At 29.3% G+C, this 19,244-nt stretch overlaps 2 protein-coding genes across 3 annotated transcripts; one reads left to right on the plus strand and one right to left on the minus strand.

Moving 5' to 3' along the window:
* Positions 1–2,560: 2,560 nt before the first annotated feature.
* Positions 2,561–5,163, plus strand: LOC133674235 (meiotic nuclear division protein 1 homolog). The gene is made up of 10 exons (XM_062095265.1): positions 2,561–2,784; positions 3,040–3,120; positions 3,233–3,349; positions 3,431–3,469; positions 3,563–3,670; positions 3,757–3,819; positions 3,895–3,946; positions 4,094–4,138; positions 4,260–4,339; positions 4,813–5,163. Exons 1-10 carry the CDS (start codon positions 2,782–2,784, stop codon positions 4,903–4,905), a joined length of 681 nt encoding a protein of 226 aa, XP_061951249.1. The 5' UTR covers positions 2,561–2,781; the 3' UTR covers positions 4,906–5,163.
* A 1,631-nt stretch (positions 5,164–6,794) lies between these two features.
* On the minus strand, positions 6,795–9,695 carry LOC133673735 (vacuolar protein sorting-associated protein 32 homolog 2). 2 transcript variants are annotated; one of them, XM_062094610.1, is made up of 8 exons: positions 9,530–9,695; positions 9,287–9,408; positions 8,972–9,071; positions 8,263–8,348; positions 8,062–8,153; positions 7,622–7,736; positions 7,312–7,498; positions 6,795–7,080 (listed from the first exon to the last, which is right to left on the minus strand). In XM_062094610.1, the coding sequence occupies exons 2-7, from the start codon at positions 9,356–9,358 to the stop codon at positions 7,316–7,318; spliced, it is 648 nt and encodes a 215-aa protein (XP_061950594.1). In that variant the 5' UTR covers positions 9,359–9,408; positions 9,530–9,695; the 3' UTR covers positions 6,795–7,080; positions 7,312–7,315. The 2 variants fall into 2 exon arrangements, with proteins under 2 accessions (XP_061950594.1, XP_061950593.1); XM_062094609.1 differs by having other exon boundaries at positions 9,287–9,411.
* Between the last annotated feature and the right edge of the window lie 9,549 nt (positions 9,696–19,244).

Below are 19,244 nucleotides of genomic sequence, written 5' to 3' on the forward strand. Positions count from 1 at the left end.
TGGGTTTTGGTTTTAATTATTCTCCTTCTTTTTAAAATCCAATCTGACCTGACAGGTCGATCAGAAATCTGTCTAATTCAAGATTGGAATCGAGTTGGTTAAAGAAAAATTTTGATATGACCTGGTGATTGACCCAATAATCCGGCAAAATCCGATAAAGAACTCGGCTGCATCTCGTTAATTTTTGTTTATTTTTTTTATTAAAATGACATCTTTTTAATTTTTTTAAAAAAAATTAACCCGGACAAACCAGTCAAAACTTAGAATCTAAACCTTTAACCAAGCCGGATATAAAAACTATGCCTCCTGCAATGTAATGGAGAATGAAGCTCTCCCAGCCAAATGTCTTAATGCTTATCCCCTTTAAGGTGTATACACACCCGCACACACACACGCACACATATGATCATAGAGCTAAATAACAATAACAAAAAACCCATTAGAAAATGATAATCAAGCCCCTACAACCAAAGCTAACAAATTTACATAGTAAGGATGCCTGTATAATTCAACTATTCATGATAAAATTAAAATTATCATATGATCCCTGAACCAAAGATTCTAATTGTTTACTCTCTAAGGGCAATACAGTAATTACACTGTTATTAAAAAAAAATAAAAAAACGATGCTACCCCAAAACAAATAAAAAATAATAAATTAATCGTGTACAAAAACTATCTTACTTCTCAACTATAGCTTTAGAAATTAAAGGATGAAAGGTCAAAGGATAATTACTTCTTTATATTGTTTTAGATTAAAAAAATTGATATTCTAACAATTACAAGTTGTAACAAACTATTTTACATTTACTAGTTATGTTGTAGTAATTTATTTATAATTTAAATAATTGATCTCTATTACAACACTAAAATAGAATGTCCTTTCATTTTATTTATTTTTACGTTTTAAAAGTATTTTATGAAATTTTTTATTTATTTCAAATTAATATTTTTTTAGTGTTTGTAGATCATTTTAATACGTTAATATTAAAAATAATTTTTAAAAAATAAAAAATATTATTTTAATACATTTCTAATTTTTCAATATTCAAATTGCGTGTCTACACTATTTCTTTAACACTGCCTTGAAACTTTAGTTTTTTATTTAACAAAAATTATCCTTTCATTTATGTTAGTATCCTTTTTTTTGTTATTATTTACTTCCCGTTTATACATTCGTGTACACAGTGTCTTTGAAAATTATTAACTCAAATCAAAGAATAATTCTATGAGAAAAATTTTAAAGTGACAAATAAAAAAAATTAAAGGAAAAAAAATCAAAATAAACCCACAAAGCCCACCATTAAAATTTAATAGAAAACTCTAATTTGATCTTTGAAGGTTAAATTTAAGTTTATTTAATCTATGTAATTTTTTATTTAAATTTAAATTTATTATAATTATATTTTAATAAACAAATAAAAAAGATAAAAAAGTATTATTGGACAATATTCCAACCACATAAAAAGCTACACATGTTACTAATAGGTTCGCCTTAAATAATAGAATTGTATAAAAGTGATGTAAAATTTTTATTTTATTATAAAAAAGTAGATTAAAACTTAAAAAAAGTTTTTATTTGGTATATTGTTTTGGTATTTATACCAGTTTTTGATGATGTTTTAAGGTTAAAATGAGTTTAATTAAGTTATTATGATTTGTTTTATGTGTTTTTAATTGAAAATAAATTGTAATATAATTTTTTAATCCAGAAAAACAGAATAAGTGATCAAAATTCAATTAGATGATGACTCATCCAAACCAAGTGTCATCTGTTTAAATAAATAAAAAATAAAAATAAAAGGATAAAGGACAAGAGCTTGACATTACAGGCCTATACATGCCTATGCTTTTTTTAGGGCAGGTTTGGCGCTTGACCTCTTTTAGTATTATTTTTTATTATTTTTAATCAATTTTGAATAAAATTCATTATAATTAAAATATTAAATTATATTAACTAATTTTACCATAGTTGTCGTATAAGATTATAATTTTTTAATGATAATATTAACAATTGTTTTTTGAATTATTTGATATGAACCTGATATAAAATATAATATATTGATGAATATTAAATGAAAGAAGTATCTATATTTTTGTTAATGTTTTACATAATTTTATCATATTAATTGTTATTTAATTTCTTTTGAATTGTGATTTATTTTTGTTTTTAATTGAAACTTGCTTTTACCATTAATATATTTTTTTATATAAAAAAAGACAATGTTTCTTATAAAAAAAATATATGTGTTTGTCGCGATGAAAAAGAAATAAATGAACAAGAGAGTTTCAATTGAAGACACATATTTTTCCTTGTTAGTTAAAATAATTGAAATTTTTATAAATATTTATTTCAATGACTTTTAGTTTTTTATTAAAAAATACGTTAATAATACAAAAAGAATCACATTAATAGAATATATTTTTTTAAGAATTTAAGTATTTATATATATATATATATATTAATTATAATAAAATTAAATGAAAATTAATTTTGAAAAATACTTTGAAGCATCTGGCGGAAAAAAAACTAGTATTTATTTGAAAAAAAAGAAAGAAAGGAGTTCATGTTCCTGGAATAGGAATAACAAAAAGTGGAGTTGGACAATAGAGTAATTTCAGGCAGCAGAATTTCCCGCCAAAACAGACGCCTTGATCTAGCATCGTGGCTCCTCCACACTCCGCTGTGTGGTGTGTTTAGTGTTTCGAGTGAGAGAAAGGTTTAGCAATCAGCAGAGCTGAATAATCGATTATCAGCAGCAAAGCAAAAGGCTAATTCCGATGGTAATTAAATAATCATTTTATCTCTCTATGATTTGTTTTGTTTGATGTAGTTGTGGTAGATCTTGTCAATAAAATGATTGAATCACCAATCCTTTTTTGTTCTTCGTTTAATTGTTTTTCTTTCTTGCTTCGCATCAACTGCTGCGGTTTGGTAACAAACTTAAGTTGCTCGATGAAATGTCTAGCTGAATGTAATTTATTCATAACTTAATCGATTTCTTCTTCTTCGGTATAATGCGCTCTGTGATGCTGTAGTCCAAGAAGCGAGGTCTTTCTTTGGAAGAGAAGCGCGAGAAGATTCTTCAGATCTTTTATGATTCACAAGACTTTTTCCTCGTGAGTGTTATGTTGTTAATCGCTTGCTCTTTGAAATCTCATGCTCAAGGTGCTAATGTCCTCCTTGTCCTCTTTGATTTGGAAACTTGCTGACGCATTCTCATAACTCCAGCTAAAGGAACTTGAGAAATTGGGCCCCAAGAAAGGTGTGATTAGCCAGTCCGTGAAAGATGTTGTCCAGAGTTTAGTGGATGATGACCTTGCTTCCAAAGACAAGATCGGGACTTCTGTGAGTATGCTTTTCCTGATTCACACTTCAAAATGTGAAGTGTCCAGGTACTTAATGGTGCTCGTGATTTTGAAATTTCAGGTCTACTTTTGGAGTCTTCCTAGCTGTGCTGGAAATCAGGTGAAGTTTTTGATGTGTTATACTTCTTTGCCTGGATTTCACAAACTTGGTTTTATAATCGGTTCATTAACGTGAAAACTTTTGTTTTTATAGATGAGGACTGTGTGCCGCAAACTTGATTCTGATTTACAAAGCAGTAAGAAGCGGCATGCAGAACTTGTTGATCAGTGTGATGCATTAAAGAAAGGACGCGAGGAATCTGTGAGTTTACTAAGTTCCATTCCTTATTGTGATTGGATGATACTCCTGTTGGGCTGAATTGGCCTGTCTCCCAACCTTTTTACCAGGATGAACGAGAAGAGGCTTTGGCTGAGCTGAAAACCATTGAAATGAAGTATAACGAACTGAAGGTTTATCCTAACCCTTTATTATACATTTAGTAAAATGAGCAGATCACCAATTCTCCAACACTTCTATTTCATCAGGAGGAGATGGAGAAGTATGCAGACAATGATCCTGCTGCCGTTCAAGCAATGAGTAAAGAAATCTCCATCTTTGTTTGATCTCCAAACTCTTGTATTCTGTCCCAAAACATCTTTTTATAGCTCAGTCAACAGTAATTAACTCCTTGATCAGTTTATCATCCCTGAAGACATATTGATGGTCCTAATTTCAATATTGCAGAGGAAGCTATTGAAGTTGCCCATGTGGCAGCAAATAGATGGACAGGTTTTGCCATTTACACATTATTTATTTTCCTTTTCATATTATTTATCTTTGATCTGTTTCCATGAAAATTTTAACTCCAATGAATCTTATCTATCATGGTAAAAAAAAAACCCCCTTACAGATAACATTTTCACATTGCGACAATGGTGTTCAAACAATTTCCCTCAGGCCAAGGAGCAGCTTGAAAATATGTATCAGGAGGTAAGTTTCATAATTTTTTATTGATGTTTAAACAATTGTGCCCCTTTGTAACATTTGAACCGCAAACTGATGCTGCCTCCGATACCACAAATGAGAAGAACCTGTATTTGCTCCTCTTTTATCTAGTTCCAAACGCCTCCTAGGTGTGACACTATCATATGACAGTCATGCACTCATAGTTTTGAACTTAAACGGTCCAATGCCCTTCATTTGTATATTTGTTTGTCTAATTTTCTGGTTGTCCCAGATTGTACATAAAGAGTGCTCTTTGATTTGTTTGTCTAAAATCAATGTGTTAATTTCCTGTCAAAATGTGAATGTTTTCTTAGATTTGGTCATCCCTTCTTTAACATGCTTGGTCTACATGTTTTTGAGCTTGTGGTTCTTTTAGTACTTTGAAGTAGCATGTGTCCACAGGCTCACTTTTATAGGTTTTGTGTCACTGACATCTTTCCTTCCAAATCTATGTACAGGCAGGAATAACAGATGAATTTGACTATTTGGAGCTTCTACCAGTTATTTCAGTCAACGCCGTTCCTGATCAGATGCTGGAAGGCGACCCTTGAGTGAAGTTATTCAGATGCCTTCTTCCTAGATTTTCAGTTGCAGATGTTGTTCGGATCGCTGGTGTCTGAGGCAGGCTAGCTCGAGCTACCTGTTCTTTACCTTTGAAGTGGTTTGTCTGTGGTTACTTTCCTTTTCCTTTGGCATAGAGTTTATTAATGAACCTTTACAAGTACACGAAAAAAAAAATAAAAAAAATGCAGCACTGTCAGTCGCTTGATCATGAGTTCAACATTGGGCGACAAGTTTTTCTTTTCTAATTTCTTCCAGGGATTGCATCTCCATTTTTTACCTCTCTAAAAATCTAGGGATTCAAAGACCTTCACAAATAATTTCTAGCCACATCCTTTCTCAATAATTAAGCTTTCGTTGCTCCTGGTGAAAAATTTAACTATTGCTGTAGTTGGTTACAGTAGTTTATATGCTGCTCGGTGTTTTATGACTTAGTGGTTGGTTTTTTTAAAATTTTTTATTTTAAAATATATTTAAATAATTTTTTTATTTTTTAAAATTTATTTTTAATATTAGTATATTAAAATTATTTAAAATATTAAAATTCAAATTTTTTTATTTTATTTGATATTCACCAACCATAGTCACATTGAACAGGTTCAAGCATGTACCATTACTTTCTGAGTTTCAACAATGCTAAATGGATCCCACTTTTCATAAATTATTTTTTTGGAGTTGTTTGATGTATTTTTTAGATAGTATAAAAGTTAATTTTTGTTATATCCAAAACTATTTTAATAGAAAAAATTGTTTCACTAAAAATAATAAGATAAATTTGCTTAATTTGTTGTACAAGGGGTTAATGTAGTTCAACTAAATCAATGTAAGAATAAAAAAAATTATTATAGTTTTAAAACTTTATCCGAGACAAGATCCATGTTACAGGTCGGGTAGACAATAACTTGGGTCAATAGTAAGAATAAAAATAATTATTATTAGTCTTAAAACTCAATTTAAGAACGAGTCCAGTTGATCATTAACCTAAATTAATATAAAAATAAAAATATTTATTATCATAATTTTAAAACTTAACTCGGGAATTAGCCTGGGACAAGGATCGAGTTACAAGTCAGGTTAATCATTGACTTGAGTTAATATAATAATATAAATTATTATTATTATAGTTTTAAAACCAGACTTCAAACTTAACTCAATGCCAGGCCTAGATCACGATTCAAGTTGACCATTGATACTAGTCAATATAAAAATAAAAATAGTTATTATTATAATTTTAAAATTCGACTCGATAATTGACTCAGGTCAAAGGCTAGGTTGACCATTAACTTGAATCCACATAAAAAAAATAATTATTATACTTTTAAAATCCTACTCAAGCATCGACCCGAGGCACTACTCTAGTCATGGATTGAGTTGACTATTAACCTGAGTCAACATAAAAATATAAATAATTATTATTATAGTTTTAAAATTCAACTAAAAAATCAACTTAGAACAAGGCCCATATCAAGTCAGATTAACTCAGTTTAAGAAAAAAAAAAATCAAAGAAGCCTCGTCAGAATTTTTACCTCTATTTTATTTTTAGGGTGACCGAGTCATTAATGGACTTGAATTTTTGACCGAGTCAAGTCAGATCAATCCTTCCTTTATTATTTTTTAAACCCAGACCAATTCAAACCTCGAGTCGATCGAGTCTTGTCTAGCGTCTACCAAACAGAAAATCAAGCAAATTATCTGATCTAATCCAAAGCACACCAAACACCAGTCTAGACAGTTATTTAATGAGTCATATCCGGTCCAACCAATACTTTCTGATACCACATACCAAATACTACCCAAAAGGACACTATATGCATTTATTCGCTATATTTTAAACGATAATTGAAGGTAACCAAGTTGGTGACACATAATAAGAAAAAATTTGTCAAAGAATCCCCTTGCCGAGAAAGAAATGTTATCGAGTAAATGTGATACCAAACACAACCAAAAAGCTTCAAACGTCAGGATACAAATTTTAAGGGGAACTAGATTCAGTTTACGCAATCTTTTATATACATTGTCTATTCACTCCTCGATGCACACTGGATGCGTGGGAGTAGCAGCAGAAACTCCATAATACAGCATGGACAATCTTCTGAAGAAGAAGATGGACGCACAAACTTAATTTACGCAAAGTAAATAATCTCTTTGTTCTGGAACATGGTACCTGCAACAGCCAACTAAGAAAATCAACTCTACAAGTACTTGCTCACACTGCAGCAATATTCAACTGCATTCACGTGTTATTTTGTTCAGCGGATAACTTCCAACATGTTTTGTTCAGTGCATCCAATTGCAGTCTACTTTTTCTTAATGGTTTAGCCATCAACTACTAGGTAGTGTATAATGTCTGAAAAGAAGGATCAAATCACAGTTTACGAGCAAACAACAAGTAAACCTGCTCAGAGTGCCATCTCAGCTTGCAAGTCAGCAAGTTCTTCTTCCTCAGCGGTGCGTTTTTGAGGAGCTGGTTTCCTGCCAGCTGGGACGTGCACTGGAGCTGCTGGAGCTGTTGTTGCTGGCTGAAGAAGCTGTTCTTCCAATTCAGCTCCTTCCAGTTCTTCAAGTTCTGCCTCCAATTCATCCTGAAAAGGTCCAACTATTTAGATGCTCTGCCAGATGAAAACTTGTGTGCAATTTGGAGTGATATGCTCTCATAACAGGGTTTAGAATTGAGAGAATTAAAATTTTCCTTGTAAGACACTGACCTCATCAAAATCAGCTGCAGAACCAATGGGGGTTGATAATGCTTCTTGAATCTGTTTCATGTTCTCTGTCTGCTCATTGATCTCATCCATTGTCTTGTCCACATCATCAATATTCCTATAATCCATCATTTTCACATATATTATATTAATCACATGTATCATACAACTTCACTAATCAGATATCACAACTTCAAATAAAATGGAATGGCACACCAAGTTGAAGCCAAATAAAGATAGTGTTTCCTGTTAACAGTCATTCAAAAAGAAACACTTAAATTGGACAAGAGAACGAGAATCGTAAATATTTTCAGGGTGAGCATTATAAATTTACAATTTGGGCACAGCAACCAGGAAAGTGAAAATATTGCAACCAAAGACAATAAGCAAACCATGAGTGAAGATTCCACTAATAAGTTTAAACTGATATAATTAGTACATACGTTGCTTTCTGCATTGCCTTCATAGCAGATGCACCAGTTCTTAATGCATCTACAGTTTCAGTAGTAGCTTTTGCACCTTCTAGCATTATCATCTGTAAAATTGACATCCAGAGCACAAAATTTAAGGCTCTACCATTCAACCTACACAGATTTATTAAGATACAGTTGAAAACAAAAGCAATAGTAAGAACACCAGCTCACCTGATCATGAATACGTAATTGAAAGTTTCCAAGTTGTTCTATTTGCTGCTCATACAACCTCTTCCTCTTCAAACATTGAATTGCAGCTGGAAAAAAGCATCATCAATCAGTATTTGACTGAAAAGAACACAAATTCTGTAAATAATGCTGCACAAGGATTTGTTTTTAAGATATATATTCATGTAATCGATGTCTGTACAGGGAAATCATTAACAATGGTTCTTCACTTGATTACAGTATCAAGATGATACTCCACACCCAAAGTCACAGATTCAACAATCCACTATGCTAAAACATAGAAGCACGTCAAAGTCTAATACTGCTCAGTAGAGTTACGAATTTCAATAAAGGAGTTTTTTTCCAAGACAATATTATCTAAGTAGTACAATTAAAAGAAATATCAATGTCCAATGTGAATATCAGAAACATGAAAATCAATGAAGATATGAAATCTAGAGTTGGATAACTTCGTCTCTTGATGTTCCGTGAAAAAACAAAGAGGGGACAATGACAGATGAAGTACCTATTTAGCAATAAAAATGCAAAGATATAAAACAGCAGCATGTATCTGCCAATTTTCAGTAGCCCACCAAGTAGACTTGCATATGCATTGTAAAAGTAAAATGGATAACACAAAGGAAAAAAATAATAATTAAAGGAAACGATCAAACCAACCATAAATGGTTACTATGATGTAGCATTATCATACCCCTTTTGTTCTTCCCTCTAGTGAATTCCTTAGCCTTTTCAACTTCGGCCGCTGCCTTTTTAACTAGAACCTTCTCCTTTTTCTCGAGCATTTCAAGTGTCTATATAGAGCATTGACAGCTTAGTTGAAAAAAAAAAGGAATATTTTTACAGTACAAATAAAAAATCCAATCAACACATAAATATTAAACCTGGTTGAATCAATCATAAACAATAACAATCTAAGAATAATAAAACATACACAATAATAATTAAATTTTTTTTCTAATGAAATCTATACGGGGAAAAAAGAACACAAAAATAAAAGGAAAATAACCTCGTTTAATTTGTCTAACGAAGTAAGGGCACTGGATTCCAGCTTAGGTTTTCCAAATAAGCGGTTAAACATGGTGGATTGTGTTAGGTTTAAGAACCCTGCCTGCCCGTCTGCCTCGCGATCTACTATATTGCAAACACAAAATTCAACGTTAGAATGTCAAATCAAGCCCCAATTCGAAGAATCAAGACCGATCGATCGACAACAAACTCAATTCAATAAGAGATAATGATAGAAACAGACCTGTGAAAATCAAATCGAGGAAGATCGAATTCAGATATTAGGGCTTTTGATGATGGACACGTTGACGAGAGAATACAGAGAGAGAGAGAGAGAGAGAGAGAGAGGCCGGTTTTGTTTTGGGGATTTATTTTATTTTATTTTTTATCTCCCCCGAAGCGTGATGTTCTTGTGTAGGAGTGAAGCTGTTTGGCTGGCCTGTTTCTTCACGGCGTTTCAGGTCCCACTTATTATTATTATATTATTGTTATGATATAAAATCTGTAATTATATACGAATATCAATTATAATTTTTTAGACTTATGGCTATTGGTTTAATCTCTTGGATTTCCATGAAATTTAAATTTTTTAGTTTATTTTAATATTTTTATTATTATTTATTTTAAATATTAAAAAATATATAAATTTTTCCTTTAAATTTTATTCTAAATATATATATTCTTATTTTTTTTTATTTTTTTAACACATTATCAGCACGATCACTCTAATTAATTTATATTGAAATCTTGAAATATATAAACTTCTATGTTATATGGCTTGTATCAATTTTAATATTTTTTTCTTTTTGTTAGTGTTCATATTTTATGGAATATTTGGTTTTGTGACTTATTTTGATAATTTTTTTTTTATTCATTAAGATTTAAAGTTTTTTAAGAACTAGTATTGTAATGTTCTAAAGAATTAAATAAATTAAATATGGTTCTTGAATAACTAGTATTTTTAAAGAACTAAATAAAGAGCAGTCTTAAAAGATTATTTTTTTCTTTTATATTTATGATTTTATTTAACAAGTTATTTTTTTTTATAGATAACATCAAATCTGACAAAACTTGAATTTACCGCTCTTGATATCTCTAAGAATAATTATTTGTCATGGATCCTTGATACTAAGATTCTACTAGAAACTATGAATCTTAATGACACCATCAAAGAAGAAAATAACGCATCCTTATAGGATCGAGCAAAAATAATGATTTTTATTCGCCACCATTTCCATGAAGAATTAAAAGTTGAATATCTCACAATAAAACATCATTTTGTTATATGGCAAAATCTAAAGGAAAGATATGACCACCAAAAATTTACCATACTTCATCAAACTCGTCATGATTGATTGCACTCGAGGTTGCAAGATTTTAAATCGGTTAGTGAGTATAATTCTGCTCTTTTTAAAATTATCTCACAATTGAAATTGTATGGTGAGAATATCATAGAAGACCAAGTATTAAAGAAAACATTATCTACTTTTCATGTCTCAAATATTGTCCTATAGTAACAATATAGAAAATGTAATTTCAAGAGGTACTCAGAACTAACTTCATGTTTGCTTATAACTGAACAAAACTAATGAGCTTTTGATGAAAAATCATCAATCTCATCCCACATGTTCTAAACCATTTCCTAAAGTGAATGAAACTTTTATCCAAAAGATCAAAAAGAACCAAAGATATAGATATAGAAAAAATAAATAGAAAAAGAGAAGAGATAATACAAAAATGGAGACACGATGAACCCAAAAAAAGGGGAAAGAATTTGCATGCATCTGAAGATAAGTGTTATGAATGTGGTATGTATGGTCATTGGTCTCATATTTATCGCACGTCAAAACAACTTACAAATTTATATCAAGTCTCTCTAAAACAAAATGTAGATGAACTAATTTTATTCATAAAGATGATTTTGAAGGTCATAATACATATCTTGATGTTTATGATTTGTTTGAAAACCCAGATAAAACAAATAACATGCTTAGTAGTAAAATCCTTAGGGATGATTAATATTTTTCATTTGTATTAGAATATTTATCTTATTGTATTTTCAATAAACAATTTCAATTTTATTTCAGTTAAATAATAAACTTTAATTATATTTTGAATAGACACGTGACTTTTTATGATGAAGATTTGTGTCTGGCAAAGAGTGCAACAATGAACACAATTCTCAAAGAAAAGAAATACTTTGAATATTTGACATTAACCAAAGCTAATGTCACTACAATATTAGGTGTGTGTTTGGGTGATGTGATGATTTTTTTTCAAAGAAAAACATGTATTTTTTGCTTTTAGGAGGTGTGATTTGTGTTTTAAAAGGGTTATACTTTTGAAAAAAAGCCATCACACCTCCCACCAAACACACACTTCAACAAACATGATTAAAGGCTTCGAAAGAGCTAATATTTTGTTACTAAATAACATAAAACTGGGCATAAAAAATGCATTATATTCACATGAGTCCAGAAGAAATTTACTTAATTTTAAAGATATATGTGCTAATAGTTATCATATTGAAATAATAGAGGAAACCTATTGAAACAAATATTGTGATAGATTATTTCATATATTTCAGGCAAAAAGCTTGTACTTGAAAAATTACTTGCTTTCTCTTCTGGAATTTATTATACAATCATGAAATCTATCGAAACAAATACACTAGAAGTGCTTCGACCTAAAAATATTTATCTTTTGGCATGATCAACTTGAACATCTGAGATCAATAATGACGAGATAAATTATTGAAAATTTGCATGGGCATCATTTAAAGAACCTAAAGATTTTTTTACCAAGTGAAAATCCATTTACTACATGTTCTTAAGATAAATTAATTACCAAATCATATCCATAAAAAAGGTTGTTATAGAATCACCATCTTTTCTTAAAAGAATTCAATGAGATGTATGTGGATTTATTCATCCAACATGCGGACCTTTTAGATATTTTATGGTATTGATTGACATATCAAGTAAATGGTCACATATTTGTTTATTTTCTAGTTAAAATATTGTGTTTGCTATATTAATAACATAGATTATCAGACTACAACAATTTCCTGATTATCCAATCAAGAAAATTCAAGTGGAAAATGTTGGTGAGTTTACTTCTGAAGCATTTGATAATTTTTGCACTTTTATTGGAATTGTTGCTGAACATCTTGTTTCTCATGTGCATACTCAAAATAGTTTAGCATAATCATTTATAAAACACCTTCAATTAATTGCTAGACCATTACTTATGAAATCAAAATTCCCTATATGTGTTTGGGGACATGCTACATCATTTGTTAGAATTAGACCAAGTGATTACCATAAATATTCTCCTTTACAACTTGTTTTTGGTATACCATAATTATATTTCATTTATGAACTTTTGGTTGTGTGGTATATGTGCCTATAACACCCTCGTAAAGGACTAAAATGGGTCCATAATATAGAATAAAAATTTATGTTGGTTTTGATGCTCCATTTATTATTAGACTCTTTAAACCTTTGACAGATGATGTTGTTAAGGCATGTTTTGAAGACTATCATTTTGATAGAATATTTTCCCATCATTAGAGAAAGAAAAGATTTTTCCTAAAGCACAATAGAAAATTATTTAGAATTGAAGTTATCTCATTTTGATCCAATGACAGATCAATGTGAACTTGAAGTTTAAAAGATAATTCATATACAAAATATTGCAAATCAATTACGAGAGTTTTTACTAATAGTAAAAAGGTGGTTAAATCTCATATTCTTACTGTAAATGCTCCATCTGGAATTGAAATCTCTTAAGGAAAAAAAAAGGCAATATAGTAGAAAATAAATCTATACCACGCTTGAAGTGCGGAAGACATGTTGGTGTTAAGGACAAAAATTCTAGAAAACAAAAATTACAATAAATAGATGATTGCACTCTTGAAGATTCCTCATCCATAAAACATACAATAAATATTGTATCAAGATCATCTTCTAATATTGATTCTCTTAAAGAGAGACCTTTTGAAGAGATATCTTCTAAAGAGATCCAAGTATCTAGAAATAATAAGATCTCTATAAACTATGTTCATACAAGAGTGATTTTGGATCAAAATAAAATTACCATAAATGATGTATTTGTATTTAAGGTTGCTTTTGGCACCACCAAAAGTGATGATGAAATTGAACCACAAACTATCGAAGAATATCGACATAGAAATGATTGACCAATATGGAAAGAAGCAGTCCAACTAGAGTTAAACTCACTTGCAAAACACAAAGTATTTGAACATGTAATTCATACACCTAAAGGTGTTATATTTGTTGGATATAAGTGAGTTTTTATTAGAAAATAAAATGAGAATATTGATATTGTTCGATACAAGGAACGACTTGTTACATAAGATTTCTCACAATGATTATAAGGAAACTTATTCTTTAATTATAAATGCAATCACTTTTAGATTTTTGATTGGTTAGACTCTATATATGTGTTTAATGGATGTAGTTACATAATATTTATAAGGATCATTAGAGAAGGATATCCACATGAAAATCCCTGAAGAATTCAAAATTCCTGAAGCCTTTTATGATAAACCAAAAGGTGTTTATTCTATTAAACTACAAAAATCTTTTTATAAGTTGAAGTAATCTTGTTGAATGTGATATAATTGTTTTAATGAGTACCTCCTAAAACAGGTTTGAGAATAATGAGATTTACCCATGCATTTATATTAAGAAAACCACATCTATATTTGCTATTGTTACAATTTATGCTAATGATTTAAATTTTATTAGTACTCCTAAAGAGCTTATAAAAGCTGCAATTTATTTGAAAGATGAATTTGAGATGAAAGATCTTGAAAAGATAATTTTTTTATCTTGGTTTACAAATTGAACATTTATTAAATAGAATATTTATCCATCAATCAACATATACAGAAAAGGTCCTAAAGAACTTTTACATGGACAATGCTCATCCTTTGAGTATACCTATGGTTGTTCGTTCACTTGATGCGAAGAAAGATCTTTTCCGACCGTTAAAAGAGGATGAAGAAATTCTTGTTCTAAAAGTACTATATCTTAGTGCGATTTGAGCACTCATATCTTGTAAATTGTACAAGACTAAATATAGCTTTTGCAGTCAATTTATGATACAGTTCCACTCCCACAAAAAGACACTGGAATAAGATCAAACATATACTTCGCTATCTCCACAGAAAAACTAAAATAGAGTTATTTTATAGTGGATCAAATTCACAATTGATTGGGCATGTAGATGCGGGTTATCTTTCTGATCCACACAAAAAAATATTACAAACAGGTTATCTATTTACCTGTAGATATACTGTAATTTTTTAGAGATCCATCAATCAAACATTAATGACTACTTCATCAAATCATTCAGAAATTATTACAAGTCATAAACCAAGTTAAGAATGTATATGGCTAAGGTCAATTATCCAGCATATAATAGAAAAATATGGATTGTTAACCAGTGAAAATAGTCTCATAATATTGTTTGAAGATAATGTTCTCATATTAAGTTGTTCACCTCACTGCTCATATCCAATTGAAGATTTTTATTATTTTCACTCCAGTCATTAAAATTATTTTTTTTCTATTTTAATCCTTTTGAGTTATGCTTTTATGGTTTATGTGTTGAGTTTTGTTTCACATTACATGTTATTGCATATACGATGTGGCAAAGATTGTTAATACATTACATTAAAAATTGATATTACCAAATCAATTATGGGGTTAAGTTATAGAACACTTAATAGAACATGGACCGATGTTAACATAAAAAACCTGTTTTTCATTTTTAATATTCAAATGGCATGACATTCTATACTTTGGTCCTTATAGTTTTTTTTTTACTTTTCTATTATAAATATTTATTTTACATTTTAATCCCCAACTATTGATAAAGAAGAGAGAAAGTCACTTAAAAATATAAAAGAAAGAGAAAGCTCCAGGTGGCCAAATTATGACCACTAATAACTTCGATTGTGGTGTCTATGAATTCATCTTTAAGAGAGGAACTTAATAAAGATGAAGACATATTTTTTTTAAAGGGATCTTGAGAATTCAATCCGATGCAAGGTAGACGAACCGGTGTGAAAGCGATTCCTTTCCTAGATGTCAGCCAGCTATCGTTACATATGAGACCACGCCCAGCGAATAAAGGCAGACTTTGGGTAGGTAGTAGAAAAGGGTCAATGTGAATTGATTCCCAGGTGAGCTGCTAGCTTTGATTCCAATTGGAGTAGACCAGATCCAATGGGAGTCTCATGAGCGTTAAGCCATGGTGATCATTACACTCACGAAAACCATTCCAAATTCGTCGTGGAATGATGGTTCATACCTTCAATTATATTAAAGAAAAAAAGATTAGAGCTCGAAAAGTACTTCTGATTTGATTTAATTATAAGTTTTTGTAACGATTAAATTGTGTTTTGTAGTTAGAAATGAGATTTTAAATGTCTATAAGGTGTTTCTTTCATGTTTTTTTTTTTTGGTTTTTATGATCCAAAAAATCTAACCTTGATTTTTTAGCCATTTACAATGATCGAAAATTATTATAGATGGACGATGTCGTCTTTTAAAAGGAAATTATAACCTAGGCTTCAAAGCCCAAATGCATGAGTCTGGACTTTTAGGCCTACAAACACCCGTGCTTGATTCTTTAATCCTTCCTCTTATATTCTATTTTTATTTTTTTAATATCTTAAAATAAAATCCTATTAATATATATTTTAAAAATTATTCTATCATTTTATGATTTTAAATAAGAATTGAGTTGCAATATCTTTTTTATTATGATTATACATAAAACTAGCAACCTTTCAAAATAATTACATATGAATATTCAGTTAGAATAAAATATATATTTCTAGTTTTTTAATTTTCTATTTTTATATTATTTTCTAGAACTACTTATTCTTTTATTTTTCATACAATCACATAACAATAATCAAAACATTATTATTTTTTTGTTTCTTGATACAAATTTCTTTATATACCATGATAAGTTTTTATTTGAAAAACCATGCTTTTAATAATAATAATAAAAAACATGTTTATGCCAAACTTACACTTAAAGGAAAAAAAAAATTAACTGTAGAAATGGTATAATTGAAATTTTCTCCAATTGTTTTACAATGTTGGTAGCAAATTTGCAATTTTAGTTTTTTTAGAAAAAAAGTTTTTTTTATATTTGTTTTCTCTGTATATTTGACATTTTCATTATTTTACACTTGACTTATTTATCAACATTTGTTTTTTCTTATCTTCATTTTTTTTATAATATTTTTTTAGTTTTTCCTTTTCTTTCTTTACATTTCTTTTTGGAAAAAAAATATTATTTTTTTATTTTTTAGATTTAGAATATTTATCACTTTACACTTGGCCTATTTATACCCTTCTTTTTATTCTTATCTTCATTCTTTTGTAATTTTTCTTCTTTTATTTATATTGTTTTTGAAAAATTATTATACAAATCCTAAGGAAATTGTGTGTCAATGTAGCAATTGCAACATTGTCTTATTTTTCTACTAGATTAAAAATAAGCTTGAGATCTTACATGTCTTTATTGACGCATATGATCTTCACTATATTATATTATATATAAATATCGACTTTTTAATTCACTATTTTTTTTACTTGCTATTAAAAATACATTAATAACATTTATACATTAATTCTTTTGCATTAAAAAAAATTATTCACCCTGTAGCTAGGTGAGTCGTATAGATGCGCGTTAAAACCTTTTTTTTTTTTTTTTGCATTTATTGGCCTAGAAGATTCTTGATTTATTTAGTTAAATACATGCATAAGTTTTTTATTTATTTATAGTTAATATTTTTGTTGTAAAAAATGCATTTACAAATGTTGCTTTTTTTTTTTTCAAAAACATATCCAACCAGCAGTGAAACGAAGTCAAATAACTTGTTCTAAAACTAAAATAAATGGTCTAAATTGGCTTCCTTCCCTTCATGTATAAAGCACCAAAATATCAAAGAATCAACCACTTGCAACAACTATTCATCAACCAATGAATCTTTAAAAAAATTATCGTTGATAAATAGAAAACATCACGACCATGATATGGCAGGTATTTATCGGTTATGAAACCAAGTGAAATTTCTTGGACTCTCTCCTTAATGTTGAGGTAATGAAGTTCGTAAAGTTCTTCGTTGATTGATTGTGTCAAATCTTCAAGAATTTTAGCCAGTCTTGTTTAAGTTCTTGAAATCTCGAGGCTCAATGGTAGCCTCGAACATGGTCAACTTTTTCAAATCTTGAAGCAAAAATGTTAGCCATGGTTACGACTCCGTTTGCAAAAATATCGCATGGCCATTGACTGTTGGCTTCGGGAACGTGAGTCTGTTCAACCACTGGCTCCAGCAAGTTAACTTGAACAATTTTTTCCTTCTCTTATGCATTATCTTCAGAGTCGCTATCCAAACAAGGTATAGCTTATTAGGCTCCAAGAAGAAACAAAAGATATATACCACGGATTAAGAATCCAAGCTATGAAGTCAAGTGCAAAGTATTTATTCCATCCTAATCAATGACCATACAGAGAGAATCAATCAAATGTTTTGCTCACTATGGTAGCAGATTAGAGCAAAGAATCATTACCATGATCGTGACTAGCACTTAATCTTTCCTTATTCACCCAATCACCAATAAAATGACAAGGGAGTGCATGGATTTACAAGTAAAAATTAAATAAGAGTGATTCTCTTTAAAGAATCCAATCAATCATGCAATTTTATCTGTAAACCTTACTCTTTATTTAGCTTAAATTTTGAATTAACTGTATAAAAACTGATTTAAAATAAAGTATTCAATTTAATTTGTTCAAAGATAACTTGGATAACTGGTAAAAACATGACATAATTTTTAAAAAAACTTTAAGACAACAATTGTTTATATATATATCGAGATGATGTCATATTGAATCGATCTTAGTCACCCTTTATGAACTTCAATATGTTTAATAATTTTATTATTTTTATAAATTATTTTTATTTAATTTTATGATAACATTAGATGCTTTCAAAATCGAGCATCAACCCTAAAAAAAATTATTTGAGATCGTGATAACCATGTAGAAAGTAGAAAAAAATTAACAATTAATTTTATTTTTCAACTAATACAATATTGAATAAGAGTGAAATAAAAAAATAATTAGAAAAATTAAAGGACCAGAAACTAAAAATAAATCATATCAGGTTTGATGGGTAAACTCATTAAACCTATGAATTGGGTAACTCAGTCAACACGTCAAACCCACAAACTGGGTAATGGATTCTATTGCGATTAATAACTTGTTTTTGTCTAAACTACTGTTTATTTAACTATATGATAACAAAATAGACGAACATATAATCAAGCGTCAAACTAATACTGAGATATTGTTTAAGACTATGATAACCTCATAGAAACTCAATTCTCAATCAGTCCAATATCAAATAATGAAATTGAAAAAAAATGAATTTATAAAAAAAGAAAAGTTAAACTCGTCATACCCGTCAATAGGCCTATGGAGTTTCTAAAATTTAATAACATGTTTTTTTTTCAAAACTGTTTTTTAATATATGATAAAAAAAATAAACAATCATATAATCCAGTTTAATTAGAAAAAAGTACCATACTAAACCAGCAAACCGGGACAACTAGGATTTCCTCACCAAACTTGCAAACTGGGTCATTAACCCCACAAAGTTTATTGACCTAGTTTTTTTAAATCAATTTTTATATAACTAATTTTTTTTAAAAAATAGACCATACCACGATGCTGAGATATTTTTTCGACATCAATTCGATGCTGAGATTTTTTTTGATATTGCAATAACCATATAAAAAGCAAATTAAAATAAATTATCAACTCTAAACCTCTATAAACATATCATAGAAGGACTAAGTTAAAAATAAATCAATAACTAAAGGAAAAAAAAGGTTCAAATGAAAAAA

This window comes from Populus nigra, chromosome 15, assembly GCF_951802175.1.
Source record: "Populus nigra chromosome 15, ddPopNigr1.1, whole genome shotgun sequence".
Classification (NCBI taxonomy): Eukaryota; Viridiplantae; Streptophyta; class Magnoliopsida; order Malpighiales; family Salicaceae; genus Populus; species Populus nigra.